This window comes from Caloenas nicobarica, chromosome Z, assembly GCF_036013445.1.
Source record: "Caloenas nicobarica isolate bCalNic1 chromosome Z, bCalNic1.hap1, whole genome shotgun sequence".
Taxonomy (NCBI): Eukaryota; Metazoa; Chordata; class Aves; order Columbiformes; family Columbidae; genus Caloenas; species Caloenas nicobarica.
In genome coordinates this window covers 66,032,397-66,056,509 of record NC_088284.1, presented here as the reverse complement: position 1 = coordinate 66,056,509, position 24,113 = coordinate 66,032,397, and the positions used below count along the sequence as shown (strand labels likewise).

The 24,113-nt window shown below is 41.7% G+C and overlaps 1 protein-coding gene across 1 annotated transcript in view; it reads right to left on the bottom strand.

Moving 5' to 3' along the window:
* The window catches only part of SH3GL2 (SH3 domain containing GRB2 like 2, endophilin A1), a 103,880-nt gene extending 96,263 nt beyond the window's left edge, over positions 1-7,617 (bottom strand). Inside the window, exon 1 of the mRNA XM_065656599.1 lies at positions 7,549-7,617. Within this exon, the coding sequence (XP_065512671.1) occupies positions 7,549-7,593 (45 nt within the window). The 5' untranslated portion in view covers positions 7,594-7,617. The remainder of the gene's footprint in view (positions 1-7,548) is intronic.
* Between the last annotated feature and the right edge of the window lie 16,496 nt (positions 7,618-24,113).

Below are 24,113 nucleotides of genomic sequence, written 5' to 3'. Positions count from 1 at the left end.
CAAAATATTAAATCAATAATAGTTTTCAGGAGAATTTTTTTTCTGGGGAAAAAAATAAAACACACTTCAATTCTTTTGGAACATGTTCTATTATCACCCTATTTTGTTGTGGTGCCACTCTTCCCCATAGAAGCAGAAGTGATGTCCACTGCTAAAGGATGCTTTAAAATGGAAAATAAATTGTGATCTCAGTGTTAACTGCACAAAACCAATCAAATTTCTTAACACAAAGGTGAAAAACAAGCCCTGTTTCAAAATGTTTACATAAATTGTTTTCACATATTAAGACCTTTTGCGGCCAGTAATAGCTGGAATTTAGGCAATCAAAAAAATAACAATTGATCAAAAAATAAATAACAAAAATTATTAAAAAGTCAAATGGAAATCCACAAAAATATGAAGAAGGCAGAAGAGGATGTAAACATTTTAACACTGTAAGGTGCTTTTCTGCCATCACAGAAGGGGAAAGGTGAGGGAAGGGAGAAGCCAACATTTTTCTCTATTTCAGAACTTCTGCTTACAAAGGATTCAGTATAGCATCCCAGTCTGACAAAGTGATAACAAACCCAAGCGAAAAATGACCAAAACACAGCCCAATGGAAATTACATCAATATGACACTTGCTGTTTCACCGACAATGAACCCAGCTAGTGGCACCTATCTATTCTGAAACGGATGCGGATGCACTTCACCAGCTATTCCCTGGTGACACGCCTGTTAGCCGAACCAGTGGCTGAATGTCTCGTTATTTCAGGAGGCCCTCTGGCATCACACCAAGTCTTCTTTACAGGCTGCCACGAGCAAGGTTACACTGCTGCTGCCCCAGCAGCACCTTTGCTGGGATCAAATAACACCCCCTCTTTGGTGCGGGAATGGTGATGAGGAAAGAAGCTGAGAGCAAACTGCTGCCCGTCAGTGTGACCCATGTGATGCTGCAAAAACAACTTCAGCCCAATTCCAGTCTACAAAATTGGACTTTTTTTTTTAACTGCTATTTAGTTATACAGATATGGTTTCCACCATGGGCACAAGAGCATCATCAGTATTACATAATTTACAACTATATATCCATGAATCATTCTGTCCAGGTCTGTCACCGTGGTTTGGTTTCCATCCACAGACAAATTGAAATTATGCTGAACTCCAACGGCTACTTCTTTTTGGTTGGTTCGTTGGTTTGTTTGGTTTGTTTTCTCCTTTCCCGTAAACAGAAAGCTTGTGAATAATGTTAATGCACAGTAAATATGAATTTCCATGTTTTTTCTCTGCTTTGGGAGGAACAAAAACGTTATTTTAATTCCTATCAATTCTGTGGCAGGTTGACATGTGCTATAACCTCAAGTTTAAAAAAAAGCTACAATTTGGTCTCCAAGATTAAGTGCAAGATTAGATAAGCATTGAAGGCTAGGCAATTGTGTTGTGGCAGAGATCATCACAATAATACCATGCTGTAGCTCGGTTTTCTTTCATCTGCATACCTCCCTATATTTAAGAGAGGATCAGCACCACCATTGTCCATCAGGGACGACTAACTGAGAAGAAAATGAGGATCAGAGTCACAGAATTTGCTGGAAAGCAGCACAAAGCAAGCCTTTTCAGTTCCAGGAGAAAAGGGTGTTGGAAGGATGCTTTGGCTGCCGCTGAGGTACCAGACTTTGACTGAGAGCCACTGGCCTGTTTCATTAGGGCACTTTCCACCACATACTGTCCATTCACAATTTCACTTCAGATGTACATACAGAGTTGCAACAGTGCCTTGCGGCCTGCAAAGCAGATTTTCAACTCCTTCCTTCCTTCCTTTTGAGCTTTTAAAGTCAAAGATTTCACTGGCACACTACTAGGTCATGACAGTCACTGTTTAAGCTCCTCGACCCCACATCCTCCACAACAAATGAGTAAGCCCACCCCAGCACCTTCCTTGCATTTGCACTTGACAGCTGTGTAGAACTGCAGAACCCTCTGCACAGTAACCTCTGCAAAATCTGCTTCACTTAAACCGATTTATGCTGCTTCAGCACTTTTATGAAGCATGCTGTCAATTAGTATGCTAGTCACAAGGGCACATTTAAATCTCGAAAACGCTGTTTTGCATGAATGACCAGGAACAGCCAGTTCTTCCTTGCTGTGTAATACTTCCAGTGAAGATGAAAGTCGAGATATAAAAGAAAAATGTGACACAGGGTGTGTTTTGAGCATAGCATCCACACATATTCTTTGCCTCCACAGACCACTGGGAGAAAAACTGCAGATGAGTGTCAATCAGTGCTCCGGTTTTATTTATACTTACATACATAAAAGTGGGAACTGGATATATCAGGTGAAAGGATACTGCAGTAACAGATGCCTGAGAAATCTTCCCCCAAAAGCAAACCATTATCTTTTTTGTACACAAAGCAGCAGCTCTTTCAATAAGATTTAGAAACAGGGTTAGAAACCGGAGTGGGTACGTCATCAGCAACTTAGAAGGGTTACGCAGTATCCAACTAAACCGCAATTCAGATTAAGGTCAATTTTTCACCCTTTCAATTATGTAATATCAATAAAAGGACACATGGGAATGGTGCCAAATGTGAATTCTGTATCTGGCAATCAAGCCAAAGTGCACAAACCGGAGAAATGTTCCTACCTGCTGTGGAAATAATCCCCTCCACAGCTAAGTAAATAATTTTTCTAAAAATCGTCTTTATTCCCAGATCAAAAATTTGCTCCCTTTCCTTGATCTCAAAATGTACCACTGTGCACTGATGGAAACCAACAGGCTGCTGAAGGTACACAGCTCTTGAAGAGAGGTTTGTAGCAGCCGGTTGGACACAATCCTCAGAGCCACACCACCCTGCAAATGGCTCTTCTTCCCATCCTCCACCTGCTCACAAGTTTCCACGCTACAGAAGAAGGGAGCTCTTTACGTCCAACATAAGCAACACACAGCGCAGCAGCTACACTCAGAAAAACAGAGAATTGTCCAGCTTCCCAGACCGGCTCACATGCATACCTTTACATACATGGGAACTGACCATAATTTGGTGGGTGAGGGTTAGAGGAAACATGGAAGGAGACAGGCAGACCCAAGTGTGATCCCGGCTTCAATCACAGCCAGCTGGAGAAGACAGATGAGGTGCTTTCACTGGAAAAGCCGAGGTGGCAAGCACACACAGGTCACACTCAACCCCGTGGGACAGTCAGGAACACGTTATTAATAGGGGGCTCGATGGGGATTTAGGAAAATTTTGATATCAACACATCACTGTCCACATTCTCTATCAGTAGGAAAGGAATGGTAACAATTGGCTAGTTGCAGTTTGAGAATTTAGCAAGTGTAGAAAACACATTGTGCATAAAGGATTGCTTCCCCCATCCCAGTGAAAAATATTTTACACGCTTCTGACCAAGGAATTTAAAATACAGTCAGCTAGATGAATCACAATATAAAAACATTTGACAAAGAGATGAATTTCCACCATACTCATATTCACACTCATTGCAATGGAACCAGTCACAAGTTTATGGTGATTCAGACACTCAGAACATTTGCTGGATCCATGCTAATAAGCAGACACTCTTCCAGGACACTTTCAAAACACATTATTAACATTTTCAAACTCTGCCTCAACCATAACGTCCTCTTTTTTGCAAATGAACATATATAGACAGATTTCAATCAATGCAGAATCGCTGGGAAGCCCACAGGATTTTGTGCTATGTGGGTAACAAAATAGCAAGGCAGGAACCTCATTTGCTTCTCATTGAACATGAGGGTCAATCTCTTACTGTGCACTTCACAAGGCTGCTTTATTAGTGAGAGAAGCACGGTACTTTCCACCTCAATGTCAGGGCATGTAACAAGCTACTGACAACTATGAGTGGAAGTCTTTCAGTAATAAATGTGTTTCTCTATAAAACTGTATCAGCTGGTGACTTCTGTCTTGGTGCTAAGACAAATTAAATCATGTTGTATCATACAAGCAGAATATAGTGGTAGAAGAGAAATTGTTTTACAGGCCTTTTGGTTCTAATCACCACATTCAGACTGCTATGGGCAGTCACATGTATTCACCGGTTCGCAGGGGAACCTCAGCTGTGGCCATTTCCAGCATTTTTGTTCATTTCGTTCCTTATGAAATTATTACTTTCTGAAAGCTTAGTTTTGACTGTGGCTCACAAGACTCATATTACAGAATGAATGCAGTCATGTGGAAAAAAAGCTTGTGCTATTTTAAAACAACCATTCAAACAACCCAGACTGTCAAATCTGTATCACCCAAAATTATTCTGGTGGTTTTAAAACTGTACATAAACCTGCAGGAAGCAATAGTCTCTCGGTCACACTGACATAGCGCTAATGGCAGAGGAGTCTGCATGCCTTAATAAAAAGGGACCATTTGGTGGCACAACACTTAGTTGTTCATTTCTGGAAAAACATTCTTTGGAGCAATCTGCTTAGCTCCAGGACGTTGGACAGATTTGCAGCAGCACAGTTAACATTCAAATGGGGCTACTTCTCCTTCTTAGGGATAATAGGAGTAAATGAATAATCTAACTGGCTCTGTACTTGTCAATCTAACATCTTGTAATTCTGCACCAATGTCACAACTTCCTTTTATAAACTCAGGAATATTACTTCTAAACTTCAGCTGCACAGAGGTAAAACCATTAAAGTTCTTCTGAAAGGTAAAAGAGTGAATGCTGCATTAATTCTAAAATGAGTAAAGCTTCCTCTTGCTTTCCAGTGGCTCACCACTGTTGCAGTTGGTGCATGAAATTTGACAGGCATGAAGTTCTTCAGCATGGCTTCTAGTAAAAAACAGAATGGTACTGTTTCACGCAGGTTGGTCTGATACTTTACAAGTCAAAAAATGATGAAAGAAAACAAAATGCTTACATTGTATAAAACAACCCAAACATGTAAGTCGCGTAATTTTAAGTTGTGTTATGGAAAGCAGACTACTTCTAGATGAAAGGAAACTTTTTTATAACATTTAAATTGTGCCACAAATCTTTATACTTCTAACTGGAACTGCACTTTGTATTAATAATATTGTATGCTCATAATTATAAACTCCCTGTGTATAAGGGGTACTTATGTTACAACAAGAATAGCAGCATTAAAGACAGAAAGAAATGAAATGAGAAACTTCAAGACTTTACAATATTGAACTGGGTTAAAGGACACAATAACCTGAGAAATAACTTGAAATTGTTCTTGGTGTCATTTAGGACTCCCTTATGACGCTGCATCATGCACAAGTTCCTACGTGAGTAAGAAGCAAAGGAAAAATTCAGAATTGTTAGAACTTCTGATTTGTTTGGTCCTATCTGGGAAGCTTCATTCACACAGGCAACGTCAATCCATATTTCACCTGGGGATTAATCCCTAGGCAAACAGATTACTCCCTAGAGTAAGGTCAGCACGACTAAATCCTGGATTTCTCACTCATACTGAAAACAAGCCAATAAACAGATCAGACTTGCAACCTATTTGTGAGTCATTCTCATGCATGAATGTGTCTTCATGGCCTACATACAATCTGCGGAAGTCAAGGCTGGGCCCAAAAATCCCTGGGTCATCTGATGTCAGGCTGCTAAATCTGGCATCAGAAACTTAATATTTTGGTTCCAGCCAGCTAAAACCCTTCCTTCTAAATTACAGTATTGCTGACAATCAGTGTGAGAGTGTCATCTGAAGGACAGACCAGCACACACAGACCTTTCACACCATGCTCTCTCCAAAAACGATGTTTACCTATGCTGCTACGGAGGCATACTCATTAACTCACAATAATAGAGAACTGAGACCTCTATTATTAAAAAGTGAACCTCGTCTTGCCTACTTCCTAAATGTGGATGACACAGACACTGTAATTATAATTTTCGGTACCAGAACTCAGTGCAGCAATGGTGATTTCTGGGCTTCAGATAGCAATGTAAGTAGCAGGGGGAGAAATAACAAACTAGCAGCAGCAGATGGGCGCTGTAGGATGGGCTCAGTCACCCTTAACTGCTGCTTACCACATCTGTCGTGAGTACAGCAGGTTTCTGTGAAGCTTCTTTCACCAGTGATGCAGCACAATGTGGTATGAAAGGTGAGACACAATGTCACCCAAGGCTTGCATGGGCCCATGCAGGACTTGACATATCCCATTGCATTCATAACAGGTATTGGTGTAATTGCAAGGCGTTGAGAATCAGAATTTGGACAAATTCCTGTATTAGGGATCATTCTTTCAATAATATTTCCCCACAGTGCAGTAAGAGATGAGATGAAAGATATGAGATGGATGAGAAAGGGAAAAACACAGGTGTTGAAAAGATTAACACTGCTGCATCTTGCGTGGTAGTACCTACAGACTGCTTACAGTGACCAAGACTGTTACCTGAAGATGCCTGCAATGCTGATTAGCAGGAAATAACCAGGGATTTTATATTAAATTAAAGAAAACAAAAGGCACATTACAGTGGTCTTGATCTCAAATCTCTAAATACAAATATATTCCCCAGACTTCTATGAAACCATTTTAGATTCATCCCCAAAGCAAGCTGAGTTAGAACCTGATTCAGAAATTGTACTCTCATGGACTGTAACAGAGATTTTGTGATATGAAACAAGTTGAAGCCTGGTGAAGCAAGTTGAAGCCTGGTAAATCCTAACCTTCCTTCAACATCACACCATGCCTAAAGCAACGGGACCAAACCTCATTATTCAGATTTCCGCTGTACTCAGGAGGCAGAAACCAAAAAAAGGGTCATGTTTATTGCTGATGTAAAAAGTCAGGCTGAGGAAACGCCGATGGACACACAGGGCACAGCCCTCTATAAAGAAGGACCGAGACGCACGGCGGGTATCAGCCCCAGGGGCCACCCCCGCTGCCTCGAAGCCCTCTCTGTGCCCGTGCTGGCCCCGCGGGGGCTGTCCAGGACCCGCTCCCGCCCCCCGGGAGCCCCTGCCCGCCTCCCGCAGCGCGGCCGGAGCCGGGGGGCCGGGGAGAGATGCGGCCGGACGGCAAAGCCCTGGCCCGATGCACCGTGCAGCCCACACACCCACGGAAAGCCAGGCACGCTGACAAACCCGTGGACATCCGTGCAGGCCCACCCACACCCGCGCACATTCACGCACCATGCACACTCCTGCGCGTTCATGCAAACCTGTGAACCGCTCACGAACCACGCACACCCGTGCATCACGGACACCCGTGCACACTCACGCACCTCCGTGCACACTCACATTTTACGCACAACACCCGCGCAAAGCCACTCACCTCGCACACCCGCGCGCACGAGTGAGAACCCGTGCGCGCTCATGCACAACACACACCTGCGCACACGGGTGCACACCCGTGCCCGTGCGTGCAAACCCACTCGTGCATGGCCAGGCGCACGGGAGCACGACGCACGGCCGGACACAGCCCTGCACCGCGCACCCGACTGCACCCCGCAGCTGAGTGCACCGCCGAGCACCCCAGCGCGCAGCCGGGCACCGCGCACCCACGCGTGCGCCCCACGCACAGCTCTTGCCGGCCAGGGCGGGGGGGGTTTGTAGCGGGGGGACAGTACCTGGGTCGCTTTGTGGAACTGCTTTTTGAGCCCGGCCACCGACATGGCGAGGGCGGCGCGCTGCAGCCGAGCGGAGCGGAGCGGAGCCGAGCGGAGCCGAGGGGCGATGCGGTGTTCGGCGCGCCCGCCTGCCCGCCCGCACCGGCGCCGCTCGCCGAGGCTGCCAGACGGCGGCGGCGGAGTGGGGGCGCTGTGACGTCAGGGGGGGACGCACCGCCTCCCCCCGCCCCCCGGTGTCGTTGGCCCCGGCAGCGGCCCCGCCGCGGGCAGGGGGGCTGCCGCAGCGCCGCCTCCGCACGGCCGGGCCGGCAGACCCCTGCCCTGCGCCCTCGCCGGCCCCTCACGTCGCGGGTGGCGCCGCAAGACGCGCGTCCCGACGGCCGGTCCTGGCGGTCTGTCCCCGCACCCGCGAGTCCCGCCGGCACCAGGGTGCGCGCTCGTCCTGTGCGGGTCCCCCGGGGCGGCCGTCCGCGGTCCCCCGCGCCGGTCTGCGCCACAGGCGGGGGTTCCTCCGCACTCCCCTCCCGTCGTCGGCCTCGCCTCCGCAGCATCCCTGGCAGAGAGGGGTGCGCCTGGCCCACAGGACATCGTCCGCAGAAATGAGCCCGAAGGGAAGAAATTGGCGGAGCGGTCATGAGAAACAGGAGAGTAGTAGTAGAGGGAAGATCATCCTGGTCCAGATGCCTGAAGAAACAGTTGTAGCCATAGTGGCTTCTTCGGGTCTGATGTGCCTCAGACCGCAGATGGCAGTCGAACTGTGGCAATTTGGGATCCCTCCACAAGTGCTTTTTTCTTCTTCCATCACAATGTCAGTGAGGTATAGAAAAGCAAATCTAAAGCCTGCCCATTCTAACCTGCTGGTGTGGCTGTTGGCTTGACGGTAAAAGCCTAGAACTCAGAAAAAAAGCCATGTACTTTAGCAGTTCAGTGTTACAAACACAAGCAGAACAGTAATTAACAATTATTAGAATCTGCCAACAAAACCCTAAACAACATGAGCAATAAGATCTAAACATAATGATCCTTTTCTGCAGGCTGGACTAGTCACTGCATATGTGCGCTGCAAATTAGCACGAGCAAGATGCACATTCACACAAAGCTCTTATCAGCTGGTTGAAAGCGCACATGCTATGTTGGCTTTGTAATTCCATCACAATAAGCACTCAACACAAGCTGGTTAGAGGGGTGACAGCATTTTCAGAAGTACCTAGAGCTGTTTGTAAACTCCGTGTGGACTCACCACGGTGCACCACACAGGCTTGGTGCACCCAGCCAAGCTGCACTCTCCACACTCTCCAGACCCACATATCATCTCTGCTCTAGGAGTTATGGGGGAAGCAAGTATACCACATACCTGGGCATCCAGAGGCAGAGAAATGATTGCAGATCACTGCGTTTTACCGGCTTGCTGCAGTTCATGGAAGTGGCTCGCGATAAGGGAAAGGATCTTGAATGCGAGTCACGTCACTGCTTTTGAAAGTACTACCAAAGTTGCTCATCCAGAAGAATGGCAAACCAAGAATATCCCTCTGCTCACTGTAGAGTGGGAGATTATAACAACCCAGTCCTGGGCATGGTAGGGGACAACACTTTCTGGCCTAGTCGCAAGTCTGCACAGAAACACTTTGGTTCACTTTAGTATTAGTATTATTTTAAAGGATGAAAAATGAGACCGTATGGAGATTCCAGACGAGGAGTGGGAGTTTCTTGTGCTAACCATTGTGCTTTTGTCAGAAAACTCCCATTTAACTAGTACTTGGGAAAGGGGTCTATAGTTTGCAAACACAGTGAGAGATACGAAGTAGACCTGAGAAAATAATGTCATAATTTTAATTATTTCTATAAAATGAAGAATATATTTCTGTGTTACTAAATAACTGGAATTGAATGGTTGCATTTCACGATCTGGCATTTGCTGGCTATTTCAAAGAGTACATTCCTGTCTGCTACAAATTTTATGTGAAAATTATAAATAAAAGAATAAATAAGAGAAAATGTGGGCATAGAAAAGTCCACCAAATTCAGTTTCTGGGTGATTAGCTGGCGATATAAGCCCTCATTTTCAAGGGTATTATGCCCCTGCAGCTCCCACTCCCCGTTGACTGAAATTGCTGGTATGCTGCCTGGCTATAAGTCACCCCAACTAGTAGTTGAATGCTGTGACTCACAGCTCTGCATACTTATATTCTCACGGCTGAATACATCACTTTTACTTGTGCTCACATGTCTTTTTCTTTTTTTTCCTGGAACATCTTTATTTCTGAGACTGGAAAGCATTATCTTTATTAAAACACAATTTATGTTTGTCAGTGTCAATGGACTTAAAACTACTTTGAGTAAATTGAATGGTGACATTTGTCAGCCAAGAAGAACTTCATTTAGTGTCTGCTCTTCAGTGTATCATGTCATTTGTGATGTTTCCTGGAGCAGTCTATGTGAATAATGCTTTGAAATCAGCTTCAGTGAGATGACTTTTGTTTTCAATAAACTGTAGTTAACAATAGCAAATTATGTTTGACTACAATGTATCATATCTCATTTAAAAATATTTATATGGATATTTGAGATCTGTGTGGATATGTGTGTATCTATATATATTCCAACTACAAATTCCGTTTATACATTAATAAATGTAATAGGCTAAGCACTTCTTTTTATTCCATACAGCAAAATTAAATTCTAACAGTAAAAAATACATTAAGAAAATGTCATTTTTGCATATCCAAGCTTTTGTAGGTGCAAACCTAATACTGTCTTTTGTGCACATTCTTATGTCTTTAGGTTGTTAATCACTGTTGTTCTTGCATAACACACAGTTGATTCTGCAAATTTAGAACTGCATGCTACTTCTAGCAATGTCTGTTTGCATTAACTGATCACTTTAAGAGCAAAAATCTTCGCTAACTTAAACCTGTCATGACAGCACAATAGGGACTAATACATAGGAAATACTTCTCACAGAAATAATGGTATTTTTGATTACCAAAGAGCTGTAATGTGACCTTGTAAGTACTGATAGTGTGGTAAAGATCATAAAAGAAATGCTTTTATCAACCAACATCATAATATTATTCCAAAGAATTTAGAATAACAAGACTCTTCTCTGTCCTGCCAGTTTCCCAGTTACGATCTCCTCAGGCTTTTAAAGAAGATGAAGAAAACAGAAATTAAAAAAAAAAAAAAGAGAAGAGCGATGAATTTGAAGTAGCTCATATCTTAAGCTACTGGTTCAAGATGCCTGATTTTCAGAACCTCTGACAAGTAAACGTTGTCAGAGTTAGTGGGACAGAACATTTCTGAAAACTGTGCCTTGGCTTTCTCTAGCAGAATGCACAAAGTTCCACAATATTTTTGAAAATGTAAGTCATCTAAACTGTGTTGTTCAGCAAACATGGTGTAGAAATCTTTTACAGCTATCTAGATAGTAAATAAATTCCTTCCAAATGTCATTGTACCAATTTGCAGCTCACTACAGTGGTAAGCCTAATGGCAGAACTCCAGTTCCACTATTTTTTTGCAACATTTGAATGAGGGCTGTAATCAAGATTTTCTTTAATATACAGTCTGAGCCTTGTTCCCATTCACTTTGTACCTTGATTTCAGTCTTATGTTTCTGTTACTTCATTTGGGCACAGACAAACTAAAAGTGCCCAGTGTTTCTCAAAATCCTCATTTCATTCTTTTACAGTGATGTTTTAATTCTGAAGTTCTCTCTCATATTTTCCTCCCAGGAACTTAAACCTATTTTACAGAGACACAGTAAAGGCGCAACACAACTAACACAACTAGGTCATCTGTAGGGATTTGGGGGTTGTTCTGCTTTCCGTTGTCAGGAGATGAAGATGCACCACAGAGCTCCAGACAACTTCAGCTTCTACAGATGCAGTACCTGCTGAGGTCTTTGCAACAGAGATAGAGGTAGGACTCTAGGAAATTTCTATCAGTGGTATGAGACAAAATAGCCCCCATGCTGTTTTAACCCCTTTCATATATAAGATGGTTTCGAGAAGCAACTCTGCTGCACAAAACAGACCTCTAAAGCCCATAGCAACTGAATCTGCAGCAGCATTCACTAACTCATACTGGAGAACTTTCGTCAAAAGGAAAAACAGCACATTGTCTCCTGAGTTTGCTTTGTAAACCTCACATCCAAATTCTGAGCAAGTCAAATATCTCTTTTAGAAACTATGTGTTGCTACTATGCAAGGCGGTACAGCTGTTCTCATTATGAAACTCATTTTGTGAAATAAGCGGAAAAAAATCATTTCAGTAGATCCCAAATAATATAATCCATATAGTTTTTGATATAAGCTCCTTTTCAGAAGTTTTTTTGTTTTTTCTTAAAATTCAGCTGATATTTCAACAGCAAATGAGATGTAAGACATAATAAAATCCCTCACTAAGTTGCCTACCAAAATAAAATAAAATAAAATGCCAAAAATACAATACAAACATTAGAAAAAAGTACTTGACCCAGAGAATACAAAAAACTAATTGCAGGACAATATGGTGTGGCCGCATATTCTAGATACTTGCAGAATGTGCAGTGAAAGAAAATCACTCTGGTCAGCATTTAGGTAATAAAAGCACATTGAGAAAGCAAAGGTCAATATAATCAAACAAAAAAGAAACCATCAAGCATTACAAATACAAGATTTTCAAAAGAACACAGAAATACCGAAATGTAGTTAGTGTTTAGCCACATTTCACTGGGGAAGAATTGGGATATTTCTAAAGTTACTTATGGTGCTCTGTCAATGACTTCACATGAAATCTTTGTTGATGTTATCCTCACAATGCTTGTATAAGACAGAAAAACATAAACCAACCTTACAAATGGGGATTCAAGGCTCTGGGGAAGGTTTAGTCAATTACCCACAGTTGCTCAGGAACTGTGTAGCTCAGTCAGAAATTCAGCCAGAAAATAAAATTTAGGTATCAGATTCCTCATTTCAAACCTATTCAGATCTGTTCTACTGCAAGTCAGCTAGTGAAGATGGGTGAGTTCAAGGAGTGAATTAGCAGGCACTGAATAATCACATGAACATAAAACCAATGCTTAATTTAAAAACAGGTGAAACATGCTGGCCATGAAAGTGTGAGATATAAAGGAAACAAATGAAAAAAAGCATTATTGCATTATCTCTTAAAAAAGAATTCCTCCATTGATTAGGAAATATCTTGGCAGCTTCTGAAGGTAAGAAGGTACGCAAGACATAGACAATAAATTTGAAGCAAGGGAAGAAGGAAACATCTATCAAAGAAAGAAACGGGACAGAAAATCCTCTTGTTTGAATTACAGGAGACATTTAATTTCACTTCACACAAAATAATAACATAAAGCAGGATTAACAGCGTTGTTCCTAGCACTTACGTGCTTGTCGTGGTTTAGTAACAACAGGCAACTAGGACCTTATGCCACTCCTCACCCCTCCCCCTGCTTGGTGGGGTGGGGAGGAGAATCCAGAAACAAAAGGTAAAACTCATGGATTGAGATAAAAACAATTTTACAGAACAGCAAAAGGGAGAAGATAAACAATAACTAATAACAATGAAAGAATATTGAAAGCAAAGGATACACAATGCGATTGCTCACGAACCCAGAAAACTGATGCCCAGCCCACTCCTGAGCAGCAATCCCTCAAGCAGCGGTCGCAAACACCCGGCCACAGCTCACACTTAAACATGCTCGTGGAGCACCACCCGTCCTGGAGAGCAAAGTCCGATTCCCCAAGCAGAGTTCTTCCCCCCGGCCAGCTTCCTCCAGTTTTATACTGAGCATGGCATATGATATCAAATACCCCTTTGGGTAGTTTGGGTCAGCTGTCCTGGCTGTGTCCCCTCCCAGCTTCCTGTGAAAATCAACTCTATCCTACCCAAACCCAGGACACTATCAGTTTCCTGTGAAAATCAAACTTATCCCAGCCAACCCAACACATTCCACTCCTTATTCTATACTATTTATTTTGTGCTCAGATGTCACACTTACCAATATATTCCAGTTAATTACTACCACTTTTCCTGTATATATATACACATAGATACATAGATACATACAGATACTATTCCATTAGTCCATGGCATCATCCCATCCCTCTCAAAAGTTCATGGAATTCATTTAGTCCATGACTTTGGGTTCCATTTGTCGTAACAGTCTCCCAGGTCAAGGAAGATGGTGTGTGATGGTGGAGTGTTGCATTGTTGCATGCTGCATCCAGAACTCGTAGCTGGTGTATCTGGCACATTGTCCCCACAATCTGTGAGCTAAAGACATCAATCTCGAGGAAGTTGCTGGGCACCAGTTGTTGAAGCCAGCTTTAGTTCCACCACCACTGCATTTTGTTCAGTTTTATTGAAGTTCATTCTTCATTAATCTGAAAGGTACTTACTGAATACTATTAGTATGCCTTATAGTAACCATACTAATGATGACACATAGTATTAAGTAGCAATTAACATCACACATTTCAAATCATTGCATATTCTCACACAGAATCAAATCCCCGTGAGGTACAACTTGGACTTTTCCATCCTTCAGTATTACCCACTAAGTGCACCAAGGTCCTTGAGCAATAGCACCCCCAGGGATGGATTTGCCTTTGTCTGAGGCAGGAGTAACCCATACTGTCTTCCCTAACATATTCTTCATGGTTTTTTACCCTTCTACAGTACATGGAAGTTTTGATTGAGCAGGGCCAGCTCAATAGGTAGATCACCTGGTGTTAACTAACCAGGTGGCTTTTGCTAAATGTGTATCCCAATGTTGAAAGGTGTCACCACCCATTGCTCTCAGTGTAACTTTTAGCAGCCCATTGCATCATTCAATTTTCCTGGAAGCTGGTGCATGATGGAGAATGTGATATACCCACTCAATGACATGCTCTTTGGCCCAGGTGTCTATGAGGTTGTTTCAGAAATTAGTCCTATTGTCTGACTCAATTCTTTCTGAGATGCCAGGTTGCCATAGGACTTGTTTTTCAAGGCCCAGGTTGTTAGTGTCCCAGGCAGTGGCATGGGGAATGGTGTATGTTTCCAGCCATCTGGTGGTTGCTTCCACCATTGTAAGCACATAGTGCTTGCCTTGGCAGGGTTTTGAGAGTGTAACATGGTCAACCTGCAAGGCCTACCCATATTTATATTTTAGCCATCGCCCCCTATACCATACAGGCTTTAACCATTTGGCTTGTTCGATTGCAGTACACGTCTCATACTCATGGACAACCTGTGCAATGATGTGTATGGTTAAGTCCACCCCTCAATCATGAGCCCATCCTCATTTTGCATCTCTTCCATGATGACCTGAGGTATCATGGATCCAGTAAGCTAAAAATAGTCCACCTTTATGTTGCCAGTCTTAATCTACCTGAGCTGCTTTAATCTTAGCAGCCTGATCTGCCTGCTGTTCTCCAGTGGCCTAACTTTTAGGCTCTTGAGCATACACATGATGTACTTTTACAGTCAAGTTCTCTAGCAAGCAGTAATATCTTGCCATAACATGGCAGCCTAGACAGGTTGGCCTCCACAATGCCAGTTGCTCCACTTGCATTGCTGCAACCACCCCCACAGGGCATTTGCCACCATCCATGGCTCAGTACAGATATACTGGCCACTCTTCTCATTCAGCAGTATCTAAAGCCAGATGGATGGCTCTCACCTCTGCAAACTGACTTGATTCACCTTGTCTTTCAGTGGTTTCTGCAACTCGTCATGTAGCACTTCGTGCAGCAACTTTCCACTTCCAATGAAGTAATGGGCTTTAAAGAACAGCTAGCTCTTCCAGGTCTGCAGCAGTAGCCAAAGCAGTGGATTCAGATTCAGTGATGTGCCATTAGCTCTTAACCTCTGTCAGAACAAAACACACGATTTATTGCCCACATATCTGTGTTTCACAGTATTACTACAAATCTGTGTGAGTTTTTGGGCACAGACTCGTCCTTCTGTACTGTGAATGCCCAATAATAACTGTAATCAGACAGCATTAAAATCATACTTTGTCCAATTGTCCATATTGATGTCCACAGGTTCAGAGGCTATTCCATCTGTACCTATTGGATGTACTGCTAAGAATTATCTGCCACCCTTGACATAGATTAGTAATGAGGTTCACAGATGTTATGACCTACTCCCAGTGGTCCTTAATGCAAGAATGATATTAAGACATTTATGCAAGCATATGGCTCCACAAGCTTGAAAATTACCATTAGTTTGGTCTAATTGCAGAAAGAATGTTTCTGAGGCTTTTGCCTGGATCAAATAGGCCAGACAAGGGACAACAGAAGCAAAGAAAGAGCAATTGGTGTGCTCAAAGTCTCCAACTGAAATAAGATGGTCCTGTAATATCTTGATTTTGACACGCTGCTTTCGATATTTAACAGTGTGAGTGAAACACCCAGATCCTTCTCCCTGCTTTCTGAGTCTTTTTTTTTTTTTTTCTTTCCACTAGATAGGTAAGGATTACCAGCTCCAGTAAAAACTTTGCAGTAATTATCACCTAGGAATGCAATGTACTGTACCATATAAGAGATCCCAACTTAATATGGAGCCAGGGACCTCAATCACAAACACGTGTGCCTTGAGTTCTCTAGCTTTGATGTTCAAGCTGGGAAGAAGGAGGCTTTTGCTGTGCAGCATACATCATGCCCCCATTAAATGGGATGTTCCTACACTCACTTGGTTTGGTGCTGTGAAAGCACCTGTGTTAGTATGAGCCTGGGATGCTGCAGATTCTCAGTCCAGTGTTACCCTCCCCTTAGTGAGCAAACTCACACAGATCGCTAAGTAAGAGAGGTTGAAACAGGGAGAGTATCCAAACCAGAGCTTGGCATCACCCACACAGCTTGCACTTTATAAATTCCTTTCTGCTAATTAAATAACTAGTACGCTTCTCTAAGCTATCAAGATGATTAATGTTCCATCTTTCCTCTGCATGAGGGGCTTTCAGAATTCCACTAGAAGGTTTTTTGTCCTATTTGTATGATTGTACTCGAGTTACAACAGAATTTGTACAGAAAGTGAAGAATTGACCACCAATGCATCTCCAGTGGCTACAGTGAAATAATACTACAAATAGAATTGACTTATATATAACAATTCATTACAAATCGGTCTGGACTAATTTCAAGGCTTAAAGTAAAAAGAAAAAGAAATAAATTTTGCTGCTTCTACAAAAACAAAACAGGTAACAAACAAAAGTCCCCCACCTCCACTGACTAAAAAAAACCAAAGAACAGTTCTGGTCTTATGCTGTGGAAACTAAGATAATTTCTTTCTTCTGTACAGCTTCTGCTCCTTTGCTACAGGAATCTCAGACATTCTTCCCAAAATTGCCACAGAGTAACTCACAAAGATGCTGTGAGATTATCAAACTGTGTTTTCTTATAACCTTTTCTATACCTGCATGAGGGAATCAATGCAACCTGGGCAGGTAGGGTGAAACAGGCAGAGTTCCTGCATGCCTTTTCTGAGCTTGCACAGCATTGTAGAGCAGACAGAGCCTCATAAAGCAGGCAGCAGACTCCTGCAGAGCACATTGTTTCTTTAGAAACACTCCAGTATTTAGACTTCATTAACTCCAGAAGTACAATAATGTAGATAACACTGCAAGTGTACAGTACTCCATAAAAATAAATGTAAATGCCATGCAAGGAATGGGAGCAGAAAGTCAATGAGAAAAGGATGAATCTTGAGCGCTGTGCAAACTTCTTTGATAAAAAGCCTAAAGAGGTCATGACTATGGCCTAGCCTAGGTTTCACAATATAATATCATCTCTAGGAGTCTGTGATACGTAGTCTCTTTGAAGCACGGGCTAGCTCATTTCATTCCTTTGTATCTGGATTGTAGCCAAAAATTACGAATTTGTGCTCCTGTCCCACCTCCAGCATATACATCCAGAACAAATATCCTTGTTCCAGACTACAATAGCGATGCTTTTTGAGGCAAATACAGAAATTAGCTAGTTCTAATGAATCTGCTTATGCCAGAGGTCTAATATTCAACTATAGCAGGGATTTGCAACCGCTTCCACCTGGAAGTTCAGAACCATGCATTTTTTTCCACATGCTATAACGACATTTGTCTATTCATGTGTAATCATCTGTGTGAAACTTGAACCACAGCTCCTTGCACAAAAGGATTGTTAGGCAAAAAAGGTGTCTTTTACTCTTCAGTGGTGGATTATCTGGTCAAAGACACAGTATTTAGCAAACAAATAAGCCTTCTTTGACTTTTTGTGCAAGTGTGGTATCACAAGGGTAAACCCACACTGTGTTATAAGTACAACTCTGATTTCTGTGGAGATGTTATATTATTGGAGGCTATGAAAATCCATAAGGTAGAAAGAAATCAACAGCCTCGATTCATGTAAGCATATCATATAGAAAACAAAGAAGAAAAAAGAAAGAGAATAACTAAAAGAAAAAGGATAACAAAAAGAAAAAGGAAAAGGAAAAGAAAAAGAAAAAGGAAAAGGAGAAGGAGAAGGAGAAGAAGAAGGAAAAGGAGAAGGAGAAGAAGAAGGAAAAGGAAAATAAAAATAAAAATAAAAAGAGAAAGAAAAATAAGAACAAATAAGAAAGAAGAAAGTAAAAGAGGTTGTAAACTTCCAGGAATAGGACTCTTCTTACCTAGCTTTAGATACCTAGAGCAAAGACACAGAATCATAGAATCATAAGATGGAACCATAAAATAATTTTAGTTGGAAGAGATCCTCAAGTCCAACCATTATCCTAAATCTGGCACTAAACTATGTCTGTAAGAAACTCATCTATACATCTTTTAAACACCTCCAGAGGTGGTGACTCAACCACTTCGCTGGGCAGCCTGTTCTAGTGCTTGGCAACCCTTTTCTTGAATAAATTGTTCTTAATATCCAATCTCAAGTTCCCCTGTCTCCACTTGAGGCCATTTCTTCTCATTCTGTCACTTGTTACTTGGGAGAAGAGACCAACACCCTCCATGCACAACCTCCTTTCAGGTAGTTGCAGACAGCGACAGGGTCTCCCCTCAGCCTCCTTTTCTCCAGGCCAAACAGCCCCAGCTCCCTCAGCCGCTCCTCATCAGACTTGTGCTCCAGGCCCCTCACCAGCTTTGTTGCCCTTCTCTGAACTCTCTCTAGCACCTCAATGTTTAGAAGCCCAAAACTGAACACAGTATTTGAGGTGGGGCCTCACCAGCACAGAGTACAAGGGGATGATCACTTTCCTGGTCCTGCTGGCCACACTATTTCTGATACAAGCCAGGATGCTGTTGGCTTTTTGGCCACCTGGGCACACTGCTGGCTCATGTTCAACTGGCTGTTGACCAACACTCCCAGACCCCTTTCCACCAGGCAGCTTTCCAGCCACTCTTCCCCAAGCCTTTATCGTTGCATGGGGTTGTTGTGACCCAAGTGCAGGACCCGGCACTTGGCCTTGTTGAACCTCATACAACTGGTCTCAGCCCATCAATCCAGCTGGTCCAGATCCCTCTGTATGGCCTTCCTACCCTCCAGTAAATCAACACTCCCACACAATTTGGTGTCTTCTGCAAACTTACGGAGGGTGCACTCAATCCCCTCATCCAGATCATTGATAAAGATATTAAATGGTATATTAGATGGCTTTGGCTGGAAAGAACCTTAAAGATCATCTAGTTCCAACCCACCTGCTACAGTCAGGGACACCTTCCACTGGATCAGGTTGTGCAAAGCCTTGTCCAACCTGACTTTGAACACTTCCAGGGATGGGGCATCCACAACTTCTCTAGGCAACTTCTTCCACTGTTTCACCACTCTCACAGTAAATAATTTCTTCCTGATAGATAATCTAAATCTACCCTCTTTTGTCTTAAAACTATTACCCCTTCTTCTCCACGCTGCTCTCAGTCTGTTCTCTACCCAACCTCTATGCATGTTTGGGATTGCCCCAGCTCATGTGCAGGTCCTTGCCCTCGGCCTTGTTGAACTTCATGAAGTTCACACAGGCACAGCTCTCATGCCTGTCAAGGTCCCTTTGGTTGGCAACACTTCCCTCTGGAGTATCGACCACACCTGAGGGTACATCTAAGCTATCTCTGCAGACTCCTTTTTTAATTAACAAAGAGAGAGATTTTATTCTAGAGCAGAAGTTACCTGATTTATCTGTCTGTTTTCAGGAGACATGCATTGCCTTCCAGGTATGTCTGCTCTCTGAATGAACTCTAAAAGACAGCTGGACAACCAGCTTAGATGTAGACTTTTTAAAAAGCAAATGCTTAAAATTAGGTGGCAATAATATTCCTAGGGACAGAAGAGAGGAAGAAACAGCGTGGGAGGAGTGGCTTGAGTACATTTGTTTATTGTATTAAAAGTACAAAAGATATGCAGAAGACAGATTTTTCATAATGGTACCGGTGTAAATAGAGATGTTTCCACTTGCTGCTAACTGAAGTTTGTATGATTAAAACTGTTGTTGACACATACCAGACAATGTTAGGCTCTCAAGGTAGAGAATTCAGACATGGTTTCACAACTTACCTGGTAAGCCCATAGGATGCAATTCCTTCCCTAGAGAAACTCTGCAAACCATTATGAAGAGATTATTTAAGTAATTACAAAAATAACCCGAAAGCCTCATAAAGATGGAAGAGGAAAGAGAGACTGAAAAGCTATAATTAGAGGAACAGACAAGAAGCTTTTTAATTTGTATTGCCTATTTTATACGATTTGGGGAATCCTCGTAACTTGAAAACTCCTGCTCTTTTAAATTTTACAGCTGTTTCAGATACTCTTCAGTCTAATTTAGCATTTGAAGACTGCAGCTTCTTGTTTGATTTTTTTTTTTACTTACAAGTGATCTATATTCCCTGTCCAATATCAAATCTGAAGAGGCAAGAAAAGTTCTTGAAATAAGTCAATAACTCAAAAAATAAGATACCTTCAGAAGCAAAACCCTCTTTCTAATCATGCCTTTTACGCATAGCTTGAAAGAAACATAATTTGTGGGCTTGTACACAGTATGACAGATCTCTGTGCTCTTCGCCACAGTGATGCCACATTCTCTACTGATTAGTAAATTTGCCATTTACATATAGCAGCAATTTACACTGAGGTTCTTCTACACTGGCAAAACAATATCTCAAAATCAATAAAAAACATGTTATAAATATTCCACATTTTAAAATAATATTTTTTGCTGGAAAGTGTTTCACTTTCTGAAAAGAATATTAGGTGAGAATGAGGAAGAGAGATTGCAGGCTGATGATGCTTTGGGAGAGCAGTGAATTAATAAAAGGAAAAAGAGTTATGGTTAACATGTTACAAAACGGATGGTGTCTCCCCTCCTAGTTAAATAAATGAAGGTATGGTTTGCTGAAGTCACAGTGAGACTTCCATAAAAGAGAAACACTGTGTACGTAAACAAAAGGTGAGCAGTATGTGATTGAGTATCCATGATATTTTGTTGAAATGCATACAGAGCGTATTTTATAGGTAGGTTGTTAGAACTAAGGTTATGGTTGGGAAAATCAGGAAGGTTTTTGGTACGTTTAGAAATCTCAATGACTTTGTGCAGAAGACTTCTTTTTTCCAAGTATTCCAGTCTGGATGTCTAATAAAAGGGAGTACCTCTCCCAGCATACTTGAGGAACCTTCTAAAACAGAGTTTTAGACCTTCAGAGGTGCAGTCCTTGCTTAGCACATTATGTAAAACATAGTATCAACATTCTGCTCTGAACTCTACTTCTATCACTTGGTCTATGCTTCTTAAATGTCCATTTTAAAGGAAAACCTATTTTAATAATCCCTAATTTTGTGCACAGTTTCCTTTGCAAACTGAATGTTAAGCCTGGTGAGAAAGTCAGACTTGTGGTAAAGGAGATAGAAGCAGTGAAGAATCATTGTCTTCCCCCAAGATTGCATTTGGGTTCTTGAAGGTAATTTATCAAAAACAAAACAAAACATGACAAAACAGATTCTGCAATGAACTAATCCAAGCATTAAAAACTTCTGTAGTTTCTTCTTCTGAAGAACAGTGGCTTGCCTTAGGCCTGCTCTGAAGAGGCATGCTTTACATACTCCTTTCCATCTGTTGTTTGGTCTTTCAGAACCCATTAGAGTTGCTGGAACTGCTCAAGGTGGTACTGCCCTGCAATTGCCTCTACAATAATGCTTTAAATTGGAAATTGACATTGGATCACGGATCATGTAGCATGATACTGTCATCAGACCATTCTTACTAATGTAATTTTAAATACTCTGGCAACATTAGTACATGCAAGATAAAATAGGTCAGCTTCTCCCAGATGTTGATGGCATGCCAAAAGTCCAAGCTGAGGGTCAGAGATGGACTATTGAAGGAAACATTTACTGCTTTCCCATTCAACATCGAAGACTTCAGGCAGTGCCAAATTGTAACTATCTTCAGGTGAAGCTGCTTAAGGTCAGTGAATTAGCATTAACATTGAACAACCATTAGTGCACTAAACTCACATTATCATCACAATTACTGGGTCTGCTTAGAAAGCAAGAAAGTGGCAAATAACTGCCATTGAGGAATTCACTCTTTCAACTGTATATTGTGATTCCGTGCTCAAAGAATAATAGGCTAAAGTTTTTGCAGCTTTGTTCTTACAAGTCTTAACAGATTCTTATTTTAGGTCACTTCCAAAGTCTTGACATAGTGCTTTCTGAAGTTATTCATAGCATGTGGGAAAGGGCCAACCACAATTGTTATTTGGAAGAGAAAATCCAAAATCTTTCTGAAATCCAAATCTTTCCAACTCCTGTTAAGTGTAATCTCTCCATTACATTGCTTTTAGCGTTACTTTTATCATGTGTTTAGGTAGTTCCACTTACACTGTTATAAAAAGAGGCTAAAGAACTGTGGTATATGAGATAAGGTACACAACTTGTATTAATCATCCAAAGAGCAGTCTTTCACACAAATTTTCAAAGCAGTCTTAGACAAATGCACAGCCATGGAAGCTGTCTTTCCTTGTATATTTCCTCCGGACACTCATTCACTCTACAAGCTATTTTCTTACTGTCTTTTTATTTTTGTTATTTCACAATCATTCTTTCCCTGCATATTTTATCTTTCGAATGCCGTGTTATACTTTTGCCTTAATTCCTCTTGAACCTCTTGACAGCTCTTGACAGCTCTTTTGCTCTCTGATTCACATGTTAGATTTCACTGCATCTGTATGCCATCTTTGTCCTTTGATCTTTCAATTTCTTTCCCTTCTGTCACAAGGATGTGGTAGGAAGTTACCTGCATCTGGTGAGACAATACCATTTTTTTCTCACGGTGGAGAAAAAAGAAAACAGAAAAATTGATGTCCAAATCTTCAAACATGCTTAAAAACAATGGCCTGGTCTTATAGGTTTCTTCCGAGATAAAGCTGGGGAATTAGTGATTCCAAATACATTATTATCTTAAAGAAGCAGATTACTATTTTATCTGGTCTTATTTAACCCATGAGTAAGATTTGCATGTTTATGCTTCTGTTAGGCTGTGGTTACTGGTATATTTTTTTATTTGAAATATGGAAGTCAATATATGGAGAGGCTTCAGATGGAAACTTACACGTTGCATCACTTAGTAAATGAGGGCAAGAATAATGAGAAACTTTGATTACTGGGAAATTATTCGTCAAATACAAGAAATAATATATTATCTGTGCAAAAATGACAGAGTCATTTCCAAAGGGGAGGCAAAATTATAGGATGTTTTCCAAAGCTGTCTCCTCTTTGGTGAGTGCAGTGATCTTACTTTGACTGGATTTTCCAAAGAGAAAATTGAGCACAATAGAAGAACAGTTTCCAAACTCTGAATCCATTAGGATCTAGTCATCAGTGGATAAGCAACTCTGCTTTTGAGATAGAAATAGGAAGCATTATTGTCCTTGATTTCTACTTTACAAATCTTGTATCAGTGTCCTGTGTTTAGATTTCAAATTAAAATACCTTGTTTGAGTTAAGAGCAATTGTAACATCACTAGCTAACCTCAAGGCACTCTTGCTCTCTGTCTCATGATCTTCACAATGGGGTCTGTGACTGTTTGTACAGACCCTGGCAACCTACTACCTTCCTCCAAGTTAAAAAAAAAATGATGTGCTGTTATTTGGGTGTTTTGAGAGCTGGTCTGAAAGGAAGAAAAGTTTTTCAGACACAAATAATTTTCATTTGCCATGGTAGAGTAAAACATTTCGAGACTCTGTGTCACCAAGTAGTTTTGAACATTGCTGCAAGGTTTGGATTTTTTTAAAAATGAGACTGGACACTCACTGTTTTAACGCCCACAATGCTGTTAACACTTACTGAAGCTAGGCTTTAGGTGCTGTTTGATCTAAAGCTTCCTGGAGTGAACAATTTTTCTATTTGACTTAAGATTAAATTGTTCTTTTGTGAATATTTCTGCCAATATTTAGGATCTTACGGGGCATTTCTACAGCAGGGTAAACCTGCAGGAGGCACATGAAAAGTGGTGCAGTTGCTAAACCGTTTCCATTACATTGTTGTGAGATAACCTACCAAGTCTGTAGTGTAGATATATCCACAAGGTCAGAATCAGAGTTGAAACCATCTGTACACCAAAAGGTAAAACTGAG